At 42.9% G+C, this 19910-nt stretch overlaps 1 protein-coding gene across 1 annotated transcript in view; it reads left to right on the forward strand.

Moving 5' to 3' along the window:
* Positions 1 to 19910, forward strand: part of LOC142439784 (complement receptor type 1-like) — a 248207-nt gene that overhangs the window by 99757 nt on the left and 128540 nt on the right. Inside the window, exons 5-18 of the mRNA XM_075542389.1 lie at positions 371 to 559; positions 638 to 737; positions 2603 to 2685; positions 2994 to 3401; positions 4156 to 4332; positions 4414 to 4504; positions 5706 to 6148; positions 6938 to 7025; positions 7391 to 7473; positions 8000 to 8392; positions 9432 to 9617; positions 11006 to 11191; positions 12366 to 12389; positions 13079 to 13154. Of these exons, the coding sequence (XP_075398504.1) occupies positions 371 to 559; positions 638 to 737; positions 2603 to 2685; positions 2994 to 3401; positions 4156 to 4332; positions 4414 to 4504; positions 5706 to 6148; positions 6938 to 7025; positions 7391 to 7473; positions 8000 to 8392; positions 9432 to 9617; positions 11006 to 11191; positions 12366 to 12389; positions 13079 to 13154 (2527 nt within the window). The remainder of the gene's footprint in view (positions 1 to 370; positions 560 to 637; positions 738 to 2602; positions 2686 to 2993; positions 3402 to 4155; positions 4333 to 4413; positions 4505 to 5705; positions 6149 to 6937; positions 7026 to 7390; positions 7474 to 7999; positions 8393 to 9431; positions 9618 to 11005; positions 11192 to 12365; positions 12390 to 13078; positions 13155 to 19910) is intronic.

Consider the following 19910-nt stretch of genomic DNA (forward strand, 5'->3'; position numbering starts at 1 on the left):
GTGGGAAGAAAGGTCTTATGATAGTCACCAAGTGGAAAGTCCACCTTGGAGGAAACAGTTGAACCTTTATAAAGATGCACAGAGAGAGATGTCACAGGTTGTAAAGAAAAGGAAGGAAGGTCTGGCGTCTGGAGTAAGATGTACTAGATGGTACACACAATATATGTTTATTTGTTGACATGCACAATATGCAAATAGGTGGTATATAAAAACAGTAGCTAAATTTTTTCACAAAGCAATTATGATTGACAAAGTATATGTGATAAGTTTACATAATGTACTATTCATGGTATGAAATAGACAGAATTAAACCACAACTGGATCTAGGTTCTGATGACTGTACCACCTGATGGCTTTTTTCTGTGTAAAGATTTCCCTTCGGAGTGTCCAGCACTTCCCAGGATCCTCAGTGGCCACCACACAGGAGAGAACAGAAGTTCCTTTGCCCCAGGATTGTCTGTGACTTATGGTTGTGACGATGGCTACTTACTTCATGGAGAGAAGACCATCACCTGCTTGTCTTCAGGAGACTGGGATGCTCTCAGTCCCACATGTGAAGGTGCCCTGAATTTATGACCCATTTTCAGAATGTGGACATTTTCAGAATGCTTTGCTCATCTTTGGCTTGTTCCCTTAGAGGCACAGTGTGAGTCTCCAGGACAGTTTCCCAATGGGTGGGTGGACGTGCCACCAAGTCTTCGGGTTGGCGCGACTGTGAACTTTTCCTGTAACAAAGGGTGAGTATTAGCTGGCCAGTGACATGCAATTCCATCGGTTTGCCCTGTGAACAGCATGAACTGTGACAGCCACAGCAAGATGCTTGGAGAGGGTAGGAGAGAGAATGCTGATGAGGGAATAGTTGCACACAAATTAGCAAATGTAAGAGACTTAATCTTTTAAAACACATTTAACAGGTTTATGGACTGGTAATTCGCATGTCATACCGTTCAATAGTTTAGCCATATTAATTTTAGACAGTAAATGTTAGAACATTTACACAATCAGCTTTAGAACATTTTCTTCTTCCTTGTACCCATTATTAGCTACTCATCTCCTTCCCCCAGTCCCTCTCTGACCATAACCCGAAGTTACTGTCGCTATAGGCTTACCTATCCTGGATTTCATATAGACAAAAGCATACCGCCCCCCAAAAAGCAACAAACTAGCAACCAATAATAATAACAAAATAAATCCTAGAAAACCTCAGTTGTAAAGATAACAGAAAGTAATTAAAACTAGAACAAATTAAAAATGGGTCAAAAGGGAAAACAAATGATAAGATGTTCCATTTTAAGCTAATTCCATCGGTGTTAGCCCACTTTCCGCTGCCCTCTGTTTGACAGTAAGGCTATTCACACCCCTGGTCAACGACCAGAAGGGGTTTACCAGAGGCCTAATGCAGTGGGCACTCTGGAAATGGACTTTGGGTTTCCACTGCCATCCATATGTTTCTGCAAGCTGGGTGCTCAAAAGTTAAGCTCTAATACGATTCCCTCCTCCACTCCTGGATTTTATTATTTACAGTCTTGGATCACACAGGCTGACATGCTTCTTTCATGTAGACTTAGTTGTCACTTCACTTAGATGGCTGCTTGTTTTAGGGCAAGACTTTAAGGCTCCAGATGCTATCTCTTCTGGTAGCCAGGCACCATTTAATTTCTTCACCACGCTTTGCTGCAGCACCGACATCTTCAGTGCTCTCTTCATGAGGACAGGGATCAAGCAGGTCCATAAGCCAAGAACTAATTGTTCTTGGATTAGGGCAGCAATTAAGTTTTAGCTCAAAATCCGTGAATGTGTCTTTGGTTTAAATAAGTCCACCTGGTCCACTTTAGAGACATCATTTTCATTTTGTTGGGGAACACTGTAAATCATCTCTATGGGGCATATGGTAATTCGATTGATATTATCATTCAGTTAGCCAATGTTATTGAATTTCAAATTTGTTTAGATAAACAAAGTATCAATGTATAGGACAGCTTCTGAGAACTGTACAGCGAAAAAACTCAAGGGACTAGACATTATTTAAGCAAAGTAGGAGAGTTGGAGATAGGGGGAAACTTCCAATGATGCTCCTTCACAAAGGCAGAACCGTGCCTGCTAGACTAAGACAAGTCACCAAAAAGCAAAGAAATACTGAAAATAGAAAATACATGGTAGTCCTGAGCCACCATTCATTGGGCCCCCTCAAAACAGGAGATCCAATCAAAAGTCCAACAATTCTATAGCCTTAAGATTGTAGTCATCTGTTGCTTCTCATGCTGTGGTGGTTCAGCTTGAAGTCCAAGGGAATATTTCAGTTCCTTAAATCTGCTACACATTTAAGGTAAAGTCCCATTCACTCAGTAAGATTTCCAAATGGGAATCTTCTCATGTAGCCTATGAAGAATGTTGTGCATGTCAAAAGGACAGAGTCTTAAGTCATGATGGTCTATAGCACACGGCCTGGGTCACCACGGTTTGGATAGGAACCAGGTCCAAAGTGCCCAATGGGAACCACAGATGGGGTTCATAAGAGACTAAATGTTACATTTGCAGTAGGAGCGGCTGGTCTGTAGTGCAACTCAACGGATAGCTCTGAATGACAACCTTCTGTCTCCAGGTTTCGATTACAAGGCCAGTCTTTCAGCCAGTGTGTAATTGCTGGGCAGCAAGCTGCTTGGACCAAGAAACCAGTATGTGAAGGTAGGCAAAGGCAGTGGGTTTGCAACTACTTTCTGAAAGAGCGGTTCAATCGGACACTACAGTCTCTGCTTAATGAATGTTTTGGGTTCGGTCGTCGCTGCACAGGATTCCTGCAGAGCTAAGACCTCGCTTTGAGCGCTTTAATGGGTATGGACTTTACTGAAGCGTCAGCGGTTACCTTTCTGCCTGGCTTGACTCCTTAAATATCATTCTCCTTGAAAGTCAGCTATCACAGCGGTATTGAGCAGCATCCGAGAATGCATTCTTTCTCTACTAACAACTGTCACTTCTCCTTGTAATTTCTCTAGGCGTTATTTGCTCACCACCTCCCACTATCCGCAATGGAAGATACACAGGCATCTCTTCGAGGCCTGTTCAGTATGGAGACACAGTTACTTACACTTGTGACCCAGATCCAGAGAGAGGAGTGACCTACATCCTTATTGGCAAGCACACCATCCATTGTGCAAGTGATAGTCAGGGGACTGGCGTCTGGAGTGGCCCCGCCCCGCGCTGTGAACTTTCTACTTCTGCAGTTCAGTGCCCGCATCCGCGAATCCGGAATGGGTACATAGTATCCGCGCAGAAAGAGGAGTACCACTACAATGACACTGTGCTGTTTGCGTGTGAGCTTACCTTCACCATGAAGGGCGGGACCCAACCGCGGTGTAATGCGCAAGGCATGTGGGATCCGTCCCTACCGATCTGTGAAAAGCGTGAGTACTGCAGAGGAGGTGTGGCTGACTCAGCCACTTGAAAACATGGAAGAAGAGCTGTGGGTCATAGATATAAGAACAGCCTTTTCCCGGGTCTGCTGCCTTTGTTTATTTGCAATCTAGCCGACACAAATAATGGAGTTTTCTTAAGCAAGCACCAGACTTCCCAACTACTTCGTTTTGTGAGATTATCTTTGAGTCACCCGTTCTGCAGGGAAAGAACTGGAAAAAATGCCTCTTGGTCTTACCCTACCAGTTGCCCTGAGTCCAGCTCATGCTGACCACTTGTGTGGCAAAGTTGGACTAGACTTTTTTCTAGGGTTTTCAGCAGCAAACTTTTCAGAAGTAGATGATCAGGCTTTCCTTTGGAGGAGCTTCTGGGTAGACTTGTCCCTCTAACTTTTCCATTAGCAGCTGAAAGTGTTGACGATTTGAACCTGCAGGGACTCCATTGGTCCTAACAGAGATCCTGCTCCGGGAAGTCAGCAAAGTTCCACCCCAGAGGTAGATTCACATCTTCCTTTAAAGGCTTGCAAGATGAGTCCTTAAAAATAGAAGCTCCAACACTGAGTGTGGAAAAGAGGAAGCAATGTAGAAGTGCTCATCGAAAATGAACCCGGACTGGGCTGTAAGATAGGTTCTGGGCCATGCACTGCCACCAGAGTGGGATGGTGACATTAAGGTCAACTTGGTTGCTTTCATATTCTTTCGGTTTTTGTGAACGCCACACTCTTTCCCCCTCTGTTTTATTTAGCCTGCTTGGCGCCACCTAAAATCCTCAACGGGCAAAGCAACGAGATGCAGGTGGTGCGCTTTGACCCTGGAACATCTATAAAATACGTCTGTAACCCAGGCTACGTGCTGGTGGGAGAAGAATCCATACGCTGTGCCTCCGAGGGAGTGTGGACACCCAGAGCCCCCCAGTGCCAAGGTGTCAAGGTCGCAGATGTAAATGTTTGCTCAGTGTTGAGCCTGCTTGGATGTGGTTTTTAATCCTGCTCTCTCTTCTTAGTGGCAGAGTGTGAACCTATCGGGAAGGAACTCTTTAAAAAACCCCAAAATCAGTTTGTGCGACAAGATGCTAACTCTTCCTGTGAAGAAGGGTGAGTGGCAACTGTCTCAACCTGAACTAGGTCTCTATGTAAGAACGTCCTGCGGTCTTCGGTCATAGATTGCCCCTCATGCTGCTTTCTCACGTGTGGGAGCCATGCCTGTGCAGTGCGTAGATGATGCTGAGGCTGGCTACCTTTGTCTTTCTTTTGCTTTTTGTCCTGAAAGCAGTGAGTTTGATTTTATGCTCGTAGCTGTTGCTGGGCTTCGTGGACCCCACATGGGAAAATCACACGATTCTTTCACCCTAGGTACCGGCTAGGGGAGAGTGTTTATCAGCAGTGTCGAGGCTCAGTTCCTTGGTTTGTAGAGATTCGTCTTTGTAAAGGTGAGTAGCAAGAATAAGCAAAGAACTGAAATGAGGCAAGAGCTCTACAATTCCAGGGAGATTTATGTTTTGGGGTATTTCCTGGGACTAAACATATTTTAGTCTATGAATTCTCCATACTGATGGTTCCACGGGTTTGCTATGTCTTTCTGCTGCTGCCACTGCTCTTAATAAAATTAAAGTAAAGATGCCCAGTGGATTCTTCTCTTTTGTGATTTGAGGTTATAGCATGAGGAGGGCAATGACTATACAGGAACAGCTCTTCTAAATCGCGGGCGGCACTAGTTTAGTAGATAAAATAGGGAGATGCGTGTTGGATAAGAACGCAGATTCCGTTTGTGCTGTTAAACATCGAAACGGCCTCAGGCAGTGCACAGAGCTTCCCTGAAACTCCTGTCCATCCTCTGTCAACACAGAGCCAGACTAGCAAGTTCAAGGTGAAGAGAATTAACTTGTGCTAGCCCTATTTTCTACATAAGAGAGCTGCCTTCCACAAAGTAGAATCAACAATAAATATTCTTGGATAACTATCTGAACAACCATATGACCTCAGTTCAAAGATGCTATTCTGAAAGCGTGCCTTTCCACCTCCCATTGGCTTAAAATTTTATTTTAATGAATAAATTACTACTGTCTTTATCACTTCATAATGGTATCGACCAACACGTTGACTCTTAACAAAGATCCCCATTCCAAAAATGTGGCCTGTGAAGTCTGTCAAAACTGAATTGCACGTGTGTGTATGTATATATACAGAGAGAGACATAGATAGCTAGTGAAATCCCATCATCGTATCTCACCTGCAGTCTCCAGGAACGCTAACAGTAACAGGTCCATTCCCAGCTTCGCGTGATGTCTGATCCCAGGACAGAGATCTACCATATCCTTTCCATCTCCTCAGAAATCACATGCCTGCCCCCTCCTGCGATCGCCAATGGGATGCACTCATGGAGTTCCTCTGGAGATGTTCCGCACGGAACCACAGTCACTTACATGTGTCGCCCCGGGCCGGAGCGAGGAGTGGAATTTGACCTTATCGGGGCGAGCACCCTGCGCTGCGTGAGCCGTGACCAGGAGAGGGGCAGCTGGAGCAGCCCTGCTCCTCGGTGCCAGCTCTCCATCCCCGATGTCCAGTGCTCACCTGCCCACGTTGCAAATGGGAGGAAGATCTCTGGCAAGGAAGCTCCATATTCCTACAATGACAGTGTGACCTTCAAGTGTCATGATGGTTTTACTTTGAAGGGCAGCAGTGAGATTCGTTGCAAAGCCAATAACACCTGGGAACCTGAAATACCAGTTTGCGAAAAAGGTAAGAAGCCAATGGACCCCACAAAAGGAGGTTGTTTATCTATTTATATGTTGCTTAGAGTCACAGAAAAAAGCAAGAGTGCTTCTCATTCCTTCCATTCTTCACTAGAATGTTCTATGTGAGCTTTGCCTGCTCTTTGGATACAAGCCCCAGGGATGGACCAGGGATGCAGTCAAGATAGATATTGTAAAGGCTCTAAGACCAGTGGTCACTCGTTCTCTGACCCAGACTCAGTGTGTGTGTCAGAGCAGAAACGTGCCCCATAGGTTTTTCAATGGCTGATTCTTTCAGAAGTAAACCAGAAGACCTTTCTTCTGGGACATCTCTGCATAGACTCATTTTGATTAGGGACCAAGGTTGTCATTAACCGTTTGCGTCACTTAGGGATTTCTGCTTCCAGATCCTTCAGGGGTGGAACAAATTCAGCTTTGTCATCTTTGGTTTACAATTTTCAGACTCTTGTCCGGTGTTATATTCTTAATGTTTTTGTTTGTTTGTTTTAATATAAATTTCTTTCTTTGGATATTTATTTGGGGAGTTTTTTCTTCAGACTGCCGGCCACCTTCTGGAATCTGCCATGGTCAGCATACAGGTAGGAATAGGGGCCTGTTTGTCTCTGGGATGACTGTCAACTGCACCTGTGACCTTGGCTGCTTGCTCGTGGGAAACAGATCCATTCACTGTATGCCTTCCGGAATTTGGAGTCCCTCCTCCTCATTTTCAGCTCCAGAGTGATTTTTCCCTTTGATCTGCAGATCCCTACTAGTAATTCCACCTTTACTTCTATAGAAGGATCATGTACAGCTGTGAGAGAAGATGAGCCAGATATTCCACTTGGTACCCGCGTAGTAACATTCAACACGTCCTGCCAGGTTGGGTGAGTATGAGGTGACCCCTGATGAGAGAAGTTCCAGCCCCACCTGGTTGTGTGCATTACCTGTGCATTACACAGTGGCACCTGCATAGAGGATGTGAGTTTCCACAGGTCTACCTGGTATGTCTGATGCTTTCTCTGTGTGGAAATGGCCTTGCAGTGAGGTGCTCTAAATCAGCAGTAGGTTTCCCACAGTTAGCAGGCCAGCACGTAAACTATTATACCAGCCGGACTCCTAGACAGTTGTTTCTTTATTACTTCTTGGGAGGCCACTCTTCTCTGCCACAGTTCTCTGGTTTTCATCTGATGGGGCTAGATTATAGAGCTGTGAGGTTGGGAAGAAGCAATGTGTTTTCATTTGCCTCTAGGTACCGATTGACTGGACATTCTTACCAGAAGTGTCAGGATGCTGAGAATGGGGTTTGGTTCCAAAAGATTCCTCTTTGTCAAGGTAAATCCCCTTAAAGAAAAACCATGACAGTGGGAGGAGAAGGTTAAATGAGGGCAGGTCTGTAAAGAACTAGTCTGACTTGACCACAACAGTGGATGCTTTCTCCTTTAATGGAATTAAGATGAGAAAAATCTTTCAGTGTGTTGTCAGCACTGACAGGGGGAAACAAAGGTAAGAGCTTACTGTTTTCCATTTCCTGGCTGATTTTATTGAAGATGAATACACACACATATATATAAATGTTGCATATATATAGAGAAAGAAATAGTATATATTCCTCATATTTCTAGTCATCTCTCTTCTTTAATATTTCATCATGTTTTCCAAATATTTTTCAGAATTCAGATATATTATATAATAAAAAATATAATAAAGCTCTTTGAAACATACTTCTAGACTCTAAGTTGAAAATAATCCTCCATTTATGTGAAATATATGCAGCAGAATAGTCCTCATTTGTACCTCAGTGAAACGTGTCCATCTCGATGAATTAGCTGAAGTCTAATTTCTTACATCTCTTCTGCAGCTGTTTCCTGTCCACCTCCACCAATTATTAAAAATGGACGGCCTACAAGCATGGCGGTCAAACACGTTCCCTATGGAGAGTCGGTTGCTTATGAATGTGGCCGGGGATTTGATCTTCTGGGAAAGAAGACTCTGCAGTGCCTGAGCGATGCCAAAGGGCGTGGTGTTTGGAGTGGCCCTCCCCCACAGTGCTCCCCATTGCTTCCTGTGACTCGCTGCCCGAGCCCAGAAGTCAAACACGGATACAAGCTCAATCAAACCCGTTCTTTCTATGCCCACAATGATATAGTACACATTGCCTGCAACTCTGGGTTCATCATGAACGGCAGCCACTCAATTAGATGCCATACTGATAACACATGGGTTCCAGGTGTGCCCATTTGTATCAGGAAAGGTAAGCTATATTAAGGGATAACGTATAGGATGTTGCACTAAATAATGCTGAGAGAGAGAGAGAGAGAATCTTCCATTGCCCTTCTACCCAAAGAAAAATATCTAGAAGCTGAAGCAATTATGTTTGATAAAATATCTGTTTTCTTTATCTTCTAACCTTTTGATTGTTTTCTTTTTCTTTTCATTTCCAAGTATGTTGAGCTAAAGTACGCAAAAGGATAATGGTTAACTTCCAATGGATGGAGTTGCCAAAGCTTCTTTTTTATAATAGAATTAAAATCAAAACTCACACCCATCTCTTTTTGTAAATTTTGGACAGTTGTAATGCGTGGTAATTGGATACGGCACAGAAAGAATTGAGTGTTCTGAGGAAGGAAACTAGCAGTCAAAACTTTTACACCGTCTTCCTCGGCATTGTTCATCGTCATTGGGTAGCCTTTTCTTTCTTGTCAGTGAATGTCTGAGCAGAAGCCACAATTGGTGACTCAAGAATGAAATTCACTCCTGTTCTGTTTGGTCGGCACAAGAGTTCTATTGAAGTGAAACCCATCTTCCAGAACCCAAGAGGAACATTGTACCCATGGTGCCCCTTTGCTTTCCCAGATCGTACTAGAAACTTGAGCTGAGCAGTGGCTTGTACGTTGAGGAGAACAGAGGTTCTTGGATTTGCTCGACCTGCCTGTTTCACTCCCTGTCTCTCATAGGCATGTGAAAGTGGGATCTTCCATAGACTAATTCCTGGCCTGCTATTTAAAGGGAAAAGAAGAGCATTCTGCAGGCTGATGAATTCAAATTGTGGGCTGCAATCATTGGTGTTTCATTATCTTAACTTTGCCATATGTCTTCCCTTTGCTATGCTGGAAGTAAGAAATGTAGCTCCCTCCCTAGTGCAGGGCAGTCTGGGTAGAATGAAGGAATGTTCGCAGATATCAATTAGTTAGTTGGTTGATTGGCTCCGGGAAACACCTAACAAGTAGAAATCACATTGACTGTGTGTTCATCTTTGCTGAATTAAAGTCTCTTTCTTCTTGGTTGCTTAGCGTTTTTAGGATGTGACCTTCCATCTAAGATTCCCAATGGGTGGCATACTGGTGAAGAGGTGACTAAATTTTCCCCTGGAATGTCAGTCCAGTACAGTTGTGACCCAGGCTACCTGATGGTGGGAGAGCCATTCCTTCTTTGCACACACAAGAGGACCTGGAGCCAGCCGTTCCCATATTGTAAAGGTGCTTCATGTATCCCTCCCCCCACTCCTACTTTTAATCAAATGTCACCCAAATTTTTGTTTTTGTTTTCAATCAGCTACTTTCAACATAAAATAGTCCAAACTCCAGAGTAATGCCACTGAGGCGATACTGACCCATAGCACCCCTCTAGGACAGGATGGGGCCACCCCTGTGAGGTCTCGAGGCTGTAACTGGGAGTAGAAAACCCTGTCTTCCTCCAGAGGAGCAATTGGTGGCTTCAAACTGCTAACCTTGTGGAGCACAGCCCAACTTGTATCCACTGCACCACTAGGGGTCCCTAAGTAGCCAAAGAGATACATTAATTGGAAGTCACATAAAAACAACCACCAACCAACCCACTGAACCAAACCAAACCCATTGCTGATCCACGGCGTGGGGCAACCCTGTATGTGTGAGCGCAGCCCTCTACACATCACAAAGGTGGCTTAGGCTGTAGCCCATCTGGCGAGGGACCCCATGTAGACATTTGCATTAGGATGGCGGCGTGCATCTGGATAGGAAACAACTAAAAGGCCAACTGCATTTTGCAGGATGGTTACAGGCAAGTGTGCCTTTGATGAAGCTCTAAGGAAAGCACAGTGATCTTGTGGATGTATTTCCTCTGAACAGTAATGGGGTTGGGGTGGTGTAGTGGTTACATGTTGGGCTGCAATCCGCATGGTCGGCAGTTTGAAACCACCAGCAGCTCCTCGGGAGAAAGACTGGGCCTTCTACTCCCGTCACCGGTGACCATCTCAGAAACCCACCCGGCGCCGCTAGGAGTCAGCATTGAGCCGGTGGCCGTGAGTTTGGTTTGGGGCTTATTCAGGAAAAAGTTACAGAGTGTCATTTTGGTTATCATAAACAATTCATAAGAAGTAAGCACCAGATTAGCTTGGTTCCCTTATTATGCCTGTTCCTTCATTAGGCCTGCTTTGTAGATGAGGTCGCAGAGGCATGGGGAGGCTTGTAACATATCCAGGATGCAAACGCAAGAACCACATTATAACTCCCCACCTTGGGAAGATGACCTAAATGAGGAGGCATGGATGTGTAAAGGAAGAGTAGTAGCAGATGGAAGAGTTATTTGGGATGCGTACAATTATCCAGTGCGCCCTCTCTGATACTCTAAGGTGTTCAATGTATCCAACATCATTAGATTAGAAACGGAAACACAGAGAAATTCAGATAGGTTGACTCAAATGATCTAGCTGTTACTGATGCTAGAGATGGCTGATGCTCAAGGACTGTGTGCCTGGAACACTGACTAGTATCCTTTGAATGAAGGCAGCCATTCGGAGGAGGCAATCAGCTGGTTACATAAACGCTCCTGTAAGTGGGAAAAGCCCAAATGTGACACATCTTCAGTGCGATTCCTTTCATTTCAGAGGTAAACTGTAGCTTCCCGGAGTACACGAATGGAATGCAGAGGAGTCTGGAGCCTGGGAAAATGTATCAGTATGGAGCTACTGTGACTTTGGAGTGTGAAGACGGCTACACGTTGGAAGGCAGTCCCCAGAGCCAGTGCCAGGAGGATCACAATTGGAGCCCTCCCCTGGCAGTTTGTAAATCTCGTAAGTGCAAAAGCCGTCACTGGGGCCGACTGCATCACCTATCCCCCCCCCTGGATAGAGGAGGGTGCTGGCATCTCCCTGAGCTGGGAACCCTGGGGTTTAAATCAGCACAGTTCTGTGAGCCGGCAGGGTGGCAGCAGAAGAAATCTGGAGTCAGTGGTCTGTCCCCAAACAAGAACGCTTCTGAGGATGGAGAAGGAAATGAAGGAGAATAGAGAGGAATACTTTTTTTTTTTTAATGTCTGATAGCTTAGTTGAGAATTTACAGAGCACATCAGACTTTGACATTCAACAGTTCATACGCATTCGGATTGAACTCGTCGATTGCGATCCCTCATGGATCACGAGTTCCTACTTACTCACGTAGCTTGTTGGCTCTTGACTGGGGTCTTACATGCTCCTGCACAGCCATCTTACTCCATCCAGAGGAGAGAGGAGTGATGAAATGGAATGATGCATGGAAACAATTAACCCGATGGACTAATGGGCCATGAAAACACCCCCATTCCCTACGGCCATGAAAACACCCCCATTCCCTACAGCCACCTCCCCCACCACCACCCCGAGACTTTGGTCCTGATCCCCAAGCCTGGCAAGTCATTCCCTCAAGGTGTTCGGTTGTGCTAAGAAGTTTTCACAACTTGGTCCCCAGTACGCTCCACCACATCCATGGATCTATTTGCAGCAGAAGTAAGCACACATATGCAAGTACCTTCTGTCAAACCCATACGTATTCCCACGCTTCCACACGTGTGCAGTCCGTGTAACTAACCAGGCATCTACTTGCAGAGACTCCCACTGTTGCAGGGTTGAGCAACATGCTTGCCAATTTGATGGGGGTAGGGGCTCCAGAAAGAGGTTAACTCAGCCCTCTTAACACCTAGTATTTGTATTCCAACCTAAGAACTCCCTGACGCTAATGGTCTCTCCATTGGTTTACTTCATTAGTGAACTAACCCAAACTGCCAGGTTAAAATGATATATCAAAAGGTCCAATGAACTGTCATATAAGAAAGTTTTTAAAAGCTGGCTAGTATTCAAGGGTCCCTAAGTCTTTCTAATTTGACTAGGAGGGCCCTGGGTACTGTTGACTTCTAGAACATTAATGCAAGAAGTAGATTATATGGAGTTATGCTACAAGGTTGACATTTTCATTTTGAATATTTTCCCATAGGCTCCCTGGCTCCTCTTGCTTGTGGTAAGTTGTTTTTTTCTTAATACGTGAAGAAATTTTTTAATGAAGGTTTAATATATGTATATGTGTGCACATGAGTGTATCAGAGGTCCTAGATCTTACATATGCTTTAAACGGTTTATCACTTATCATTCAAAATGTTAAGTTTTGCTGATTCAAGTGTATTTTCGGGGGGGGGGCATTCTAAAATGTTAAATGCCACTAATGGATGATGTTGGATATATGACTTAAATAGTGAGCCAGGCTCCATTTCTAACCAGAAAGCTGATGTTTCTTTCAGTCTTGGTCGTTGGTTTCCTTGGTCCTATCTGGTGCTTCCGCTGGAGCAGAACATACTTCACAACTCAAAGTGAAATGTGCGCTATGTGGCATGAGGAGCACGGGCTACTGCTTCCTGTGCTCCAAAGGCCGCCACGGTCCCAGAAAGATTAACACTGAAACTGAAAACAGTAGAGAAGTTCAACAGAAACTTGAATGGACGCCTGTAGAGATGTGCTTCATGCTTTCGGTGTAGACTGCGTAGATAGCCCAAATCAGGGAAAAGTCACTGTACTCAGGGACTCTGCGTTCATGAGGGAGGAGTGCTAAGTGAAAATAGCATTCGCTAGGAGGAACAGACCCTCCAGCAGGCAGTTCAAAAACAATAGAGGTCACGTTTCTCTGGCATTTGTTTTGCGCTTTTTGTCTCCTAGCGATTTCTGCGGGGGCGATCATTGTTCTCATCTTGATGGTGGTCGCTTCATACAAGATATTAAAGCACAAAGAACGGTAAGTTGAGCTGGATGCTTGATCGAAATGCCTTTCAAAAGTTGCCTTCTTGCCTAACACCAAACACAGAACCATGAGGATGAGGTGAATATTGCAATGGTGGTAACTGAGGGGAGATAAGCTGAGCTCTTCTGAGGGAAACCTTCCTGTAAGAATTTATAAATTTATCATATAAATATCATATAAATTTATTTATAAATTTATCGTATAAATGTAATATATCATAAATATAATGTAAATTTATTCATAAATTTATCATAGAAATTATCATATAAAGTACATGTTTCTCATTATTTTGAATCATGTTTTTATTTATTTAATAGCAATTATATGCATCTCTCTTTTTGGAAAATCTCAATGACTTCCATAATTATTATAAGGAATAATTATAGCACAGTTTAAGGAACATCTTTAAGTAAACTTTCTTTTTACATCGAATCATGGCTCCAACCTTGATTCCAACTCACAGCCATCTCGTAGGAAGAGCACCGCCCCACAGGGTGTCCCAGGCCGTAAGTCTATGCAAGTAGGTTCACGCATCTTCTTTCCATGGAGTGGCTGGTGGGTTCTGACCATTGTCCTTTCAGTTAACATCTGAGTCCTTGCACCACAAGCATAAGATTACTAGGGGAAATGTATGGGCATTTGATAAGTAATGCCCAATGCCTTTCCAGAACATTATTTGAAATTGATCATGTCAAAAAATTAACATATCTGGATAGGTTGTGTTTCTGCACCCATTTTCTGCTTTACTAATCTGTTTGTTCTTCTATCACAAACCCCTCTGAATTTAATGGTATATTTCTATAATATCACAATATCTGGTAGGGAAATAATTCCCTTACTGTATATGTATTTTAGAATTTTCCTGTATTTTCTTCAGTTTGTTCTTATAGGTGATTTTAAAAATCACATCCTTTTCTAACATCAAACTTACATTTAAAGCTGATTGAATTTTTGAGAAAATAACATCTTTACTATAATGTCTTCCCATTGACAAATCTAGTGACCCTTTCCATTTGTCTAAGATTTAGACTCTAAGTGATCTTTTCCCCATTCAGGTGTTACTTTCATGGTTTCTAGGTAACCATGTTGAGTCATGTTTTATCTATCTATCTATCTATCTATCTATTTGTTATTTTTAATCATTTTACTAGGGGCTCCTACAACTCTTATCACAACCCTTACATACATCCATTGTGTGAAGCACATTTGTACATTCATTGCCCTCATCATGCTCAAAGTGTCATGGGTTCTTGTCCAGAAATGAGACAAGATCCTGCATTGTTTATTCCTAACATCCGAGGACATCAGAGTTTACTTTGTGATACGGTGTGTGATGCAATCTTACTTGCAGTTTTCCAATGTCTCTTTTGAGTGTTCTATCACCGCACCATTTGGTTGTTTCTTTTATCAGACAAGGCTAACCTATTCCTCTATAAGCCAGGGTTTACATAAGAGCCACCTGACACAGATGTGGAACACAGATTAAAGTCTATGTATTACCTGTCTGCATGAACACAGTGCGCTCTCTTAGTCATTGCAGCATTCTAATAGGATCTTGGGTTGCAGAGTGGGCTAAGCCATGGGCTACCAACCTCAGGGTTGGCTTTCTTCTCCTACAGGGATGAACAGGCTCGGAAACCCACGGGGGCGGCGTGTTGGGGATCTGCTCTGTCCTATCAGGTCTCTAGGGGTCAAATCAACTTAATTGCAGTGCGTTTCAGCTTTCTAATGGTGTTTCTGAGTCGTTTCATTTTCTTCCTCTCTAAACTATTTTAAAATTTTCTTCTATTCATTTTTGCAAGTAGACTATAGAATATTTACTCCCTACATCTAAAAAATAAAAAGAAGAAGTTAGGAATTTGATTGGTAGTACTTTAAGCTCGCTGGGAAGAACTAACCTCTGCTAATTGCAAAGTCAGCGGTTCAAAACCACCAGCCACTCTGAAGGAGAAAGATGAGGCTTTCTACTCCTGTAAAGAGTAGAAACCCTCAAGGGCAGTTTTACCCTGTCCAATAGGATTGTTATGAGTCAGAATCAACTCAATAACACTGTTTTTTTAGCTTAACATCTTCAAAATATTTCCTTCCAAAATCATGGATGATTGATTCTGGTATTGTTTTATATCTGCCATTTAACTTTAACAACTCACTTCATGTAGGCCAGGAACCCTGGTGGCACAGTGGTAAAAGTGCTTGTCTGTTAACCTCAAGGTCAATCGTTCAGACCCACCAGCCACTCTGCAGGAGAAAGATGTAGCAATCTACTTCTATAGAGATGTACAGTCTTGGAAACCTGATGGGACAGTGATACTGTGCCCTATAGGGCCACTAGGAGTTGGAATTGATTTGATGGCAGTAGGCTTGGTTTTTAGTTTCATGTGGGCCACGTAAATCTTGAAATATCTTGTTCTTGCAGCTCTTGTGCATCGTCATTTGTTCTGTTGTTGTCGATGCCTTATCATTAATTCTGAGTTAAATCTGGGAAAGCTTATCTTTACGCAATTATTAATTCAGAAAGTTTTCCAGGGAGTTACCTAGTCTTCTCTGTAGAAACTGTAGTTTACATAAAATATTATTGTACTATAGCCTTTCCACGGGTTATTCATTTCCACTTACTTAGTTTTCCCCTCCTGTTATGACCTTGACCAGAAGTTTACTGGAATTCTTCAAAAACAATAAGTTGGTGTTGCCTTTATTTTTCAATGTAACAACATTAAGATGACATGTGTTCCGTTGCTAAAAATGATGCTGAATGCTTTTGGTGGCTTTCTTTTCTTTTTATGTCACAGGGAGATGTGTATTTCTATTCTTGGTCACATATATTGTTTTTATTTGTCTTTTAAATTATCACCCACCTTTATATTTCTTTTCTTTTGAACCACTCTTTCATAGTTCTATAAATCAATCTTCAGTGATTGATCTTTTTTTTCTGATACAAAAGTAGCCATGATTATAACAAATCAAATAGTTTATACAGAAAGTGGATTGCCTCTTCCTCTGGACACTCAAAGCCCACTGAGTTGTTAACAACTTGTTATGGATACTTACCTACATCTCTCTATTTACCATGAATGTATATGAATTTTCTCATTCGGTCAGTGGATATTAAAAAATAGAAGCGAAAATGAAAGAGGTAATGACCAAGTTCATTCACTGTTCCCTTACACAATAATTTAGCACCACATTAGGCTAGAGTTACAGAGCTGAGTAGTACGCGGGTCTGTTATCAAGGTCTTTACAGTCTATTGTTGTTAGCTGCCATCCTGCTGGTCCCAAGCTATAGTGACCCTATGCCAGTGCTTCTCAACTTCCTAATGCCACGACCCTTTAATACACTGCCTCATGTTGTGGTAACCCTCAACCATAACATTATTTTCATTGCTACTTCATAACTGTAATTTTGCTACTGTTATGAATCATTATGTAAATATCTGATATGCAGGATATATTTTCATTGTTACAAATTGAACATAATTAAAGCATAGTGATTAATCACAAAAATATGTAATTATATATTGTGGACTATTTATTTCTTTTTTGGGAATATTTATTTCTAATTACAAATAAATGAAATTTTGTCTTGAAGCGTGGTGTAGCTTGGGTAACAATCTTCACGCCGGGTACTCATATGTGGGCGTAACTGCCTGTGGGTGGACCCACCTGGAGACCGATGGAGGAGCGATGTCTCGGTTCTTAAGACTATTAGAAATATGTGGTTTTGGATGGTCTTAGGTAACCCCCGTGAAAGGGTCATCCCACCCCCAATGGTTGAGAACCCCTGCCTGCCCTATGCACAAGAGACCAAAACACTGCCTGGTCCTGCACCATCCTCACAACTGTTCGTAGGCGTGAGCCCCTTGTTGCAGCCACCGTGTCAATGCAGCTCGTGGAGGGCTCTCCTCGCCTCAGCTGCCCCTTCACTTTAGGGGCAGTTGAGGAAATAAGTACTGTCAAGGTCTTATGTTTGCTTTGTGGATAATGTAGCATTTGGTAGGAGCATTAATCACATGATCTTGAGAGTTTCCATCAGAGAAAAGTTCTATATTGACTTTGCCATCCTGGCCCTGACACTATGGCCTCTGCAAAGAAGGGTCATGAGAAGAAGGGCCATTCCACAACCAACACTGTGGTGGCCAGAGAAAACACCCCAAGATTCACAAGACACCCATGGAATGGGTCTCAAGAAGCATGCCCCTTGGGCACTCAAAGAGATCCAGAGATCTGGTATCAAGCAGATAGGAACACCAAATTCACACGTTGATACCATGCTCAACAAAACAGTCTAGGCCAAAGGGATTGTGAGGATCCTATACTGTATGGTTCTCCAGCAAATATACTGCGGGTGGAGATTCACTAAACAAGCTCTATAGAGTGGTTACCTATGTATCTGTCCCCACTTTCAAACACATGCAGATGTATCAGAGCCATAGTCAGTGTGAATGGAAACTAACAACCAGTCAACAACAGCTAAAGCCCCATGGTGGAGGAGATGTTTTAGGTGAGCCCAACAGACAAGGACAGAAAGGCCTTCCAGCCAGAACGATGGCTTGAGTGTGGGACCAGAGGACTTTACTCAAGAAATGTGGGCTTTCTTTCTAAGCAAGGAAATATGCTCAGATTCGCATTTTCAAAAGTAGGGGCAGGACATAGGGATAGTTTTTAATGTCTTTTGTTAAATACCTTTAACAAAATAATAATGATGTCCTTAAAGTGAACCAGGGACGTGTGTGTGTGTGTGTGTGTGTGTGTTCAAACCAAACTCGCTGCCATCGAGTCAATGCTGACTCATAGGGACCCCCTTGTCGGTTTCTGAGACTGTCACTGTGGGAGTAGAAAGCCCAATCTTTCTCTTATGGAGCTGCTGATGGTTTCAAACTGCTGACCATGGGGATCGCAGCCCAACATGTAGCCACTACCCCAGCAAGGCTCATAGATATAGCTCTATACCACCAGGGTACATGTATAATAAACTACAAATAGATTAGTAGATTTTGAGCTCACAGTTAATCTTAGCTCTAATCTAAGAGCAATTACTTCTTAGGAAATACCCCCATAAGTTGATCACTGAAGAAATAAGTGCTATAGCAATGTGTGGTGAAGAAATCAGATAATGCCTGGCAACAAGAAAGAATTATTCCTAGGGTCTTAAAACAAATAGAAGAAGCACTATGTGATCCAAGAATTATAAATAATGAAAACCAAACCCGGAGGAAGGAATGGTATTAAAGCTTCAATTCTAAACACCCTATGTGCAGAGGCTCTGAAGGACAGTAAAAGTAGGGGATTGAGCCTCTGGTGAATCCCCTGTGACCTAGAATCATAAAGGCCTTGTCACCAGGCAGAGGACATTGCTGAGTAGCTGCAGTTAGGTCAAACTGTGACCATTTGTCGTTTGATCTCTCTTTTCATCCAATACATAATGGTTCCAGTTTGTAACATTTTCTGCTTTGTTTTCCATTGAGGTTTTTCTCTGTTTTGTTGTGTCGTTGTTGTTAGGCTGTTTGTATGTATTTTGTTTTGATTCTGTATGTCTTCCTATCTATGAAACCCAGGACAGATAAATCTATAGACACCACAACTCGGTTAATAAGTTCAAAGGGGCATGGCAGGGGAGGTGGGCAGGAAGTGGAGAGCTAGCAATAGTGCGTACAAGGACGAAGGAATGTCCTGGAATTGATAATGGTGACGATTGCAACAAGTCTTATGAGTGTGACTGAATTATGGAAATGTACGATATGTGAATTGCATGTCTGTGTGACAACTAAAATTATATTAACTAATTTAAAACACAAAATAAAGACCAGGAGTAGAATTGGAATCTCAAGCCAAGCAGCAGTGGTGTCAATACTGGAAGGTAGAAGAGCGATCTTTGATGTGAAGAAGACAAGGTTTTCCAGACTGAGTGACTTGCTGGATATGGGGAGAAGGAGTCCAATAGATTGATTGATGTGGAGGTGACCGGGTGGGCCCAATGGATGACTAAAAGAGGAGAGGAGCACCAACTGGGGAAGGTATTAAGAGTTCATTTCTAACCTATCATCCTGCAGCATCTATACTATAAGACTGAGAGGAGGACTCGGGACTCAAACTAGGTACCACTTAAGTCATAATTGAAGCCAAGGCATCAGGCTGTAAGGTGAGCACAGGTCTCAAAGGGATACTGGTATTGAAAAGGCAGCAGGGGAAACAGAGGCAGCTGAACTGTAGGAGAGAGCTGTTGCGCAAAGTTCAAGGGAGGAAAGGACCCTAAAAAGAGATGTCATTTTCATGGCTTTCCTCACAGGAAGTTAGAGGATAATGCTAACCAATAGTAATTAGAAATTTAAATAAATAGGAAAGGTGGTCTCCATATCTTTCCTTCAAGCTACTAAGCTTGCTATCAGAGCATTGCCTGGATGGGAAGATTCACAAACTTTGGGAATGCTGGCAAGCTCAAATAACTTGTAATGTCTTGTTATGATGATTAACTGTATTAATATGATCTTGCCGTACTTCATGTGAGTGCCTCGATTGATAGGGCCACGCATAGATATTCAGGTGAATTTGATTGATAGGGTCACACATAGATATTCAGGTGAATTCGATTGATAGGGCCACGCATAGATGTTCAGGTGAATTTGATTGATAGGGCCGCATATAGATGTTCAGGTGAATTCCTAAGCATTGCTCACTTGTCTGATTCACATTTTCTAATATAGTTCAATTTTCTCCAAAATTGATGCTACAGAGTTGCCTTCAGTACACTTTATA

The sequence above is a fragment of the Tenrec ecaudatus genome, chromosome 1 (genome assembly GCF_050624435.1).
Source record: "Tenrec ecaudatus isolate mTenEca1 chromosome 1, mTenEca1.hap1, whole genome shotgun sequence".
Taxonomy (NCBI): domain Eukaryota; kingdom Metazoa; phylum Chordata; class Mammalia; order Afrosoricida; family Tenrecidae; genus Tenrec; species Tenrec ecaudatus.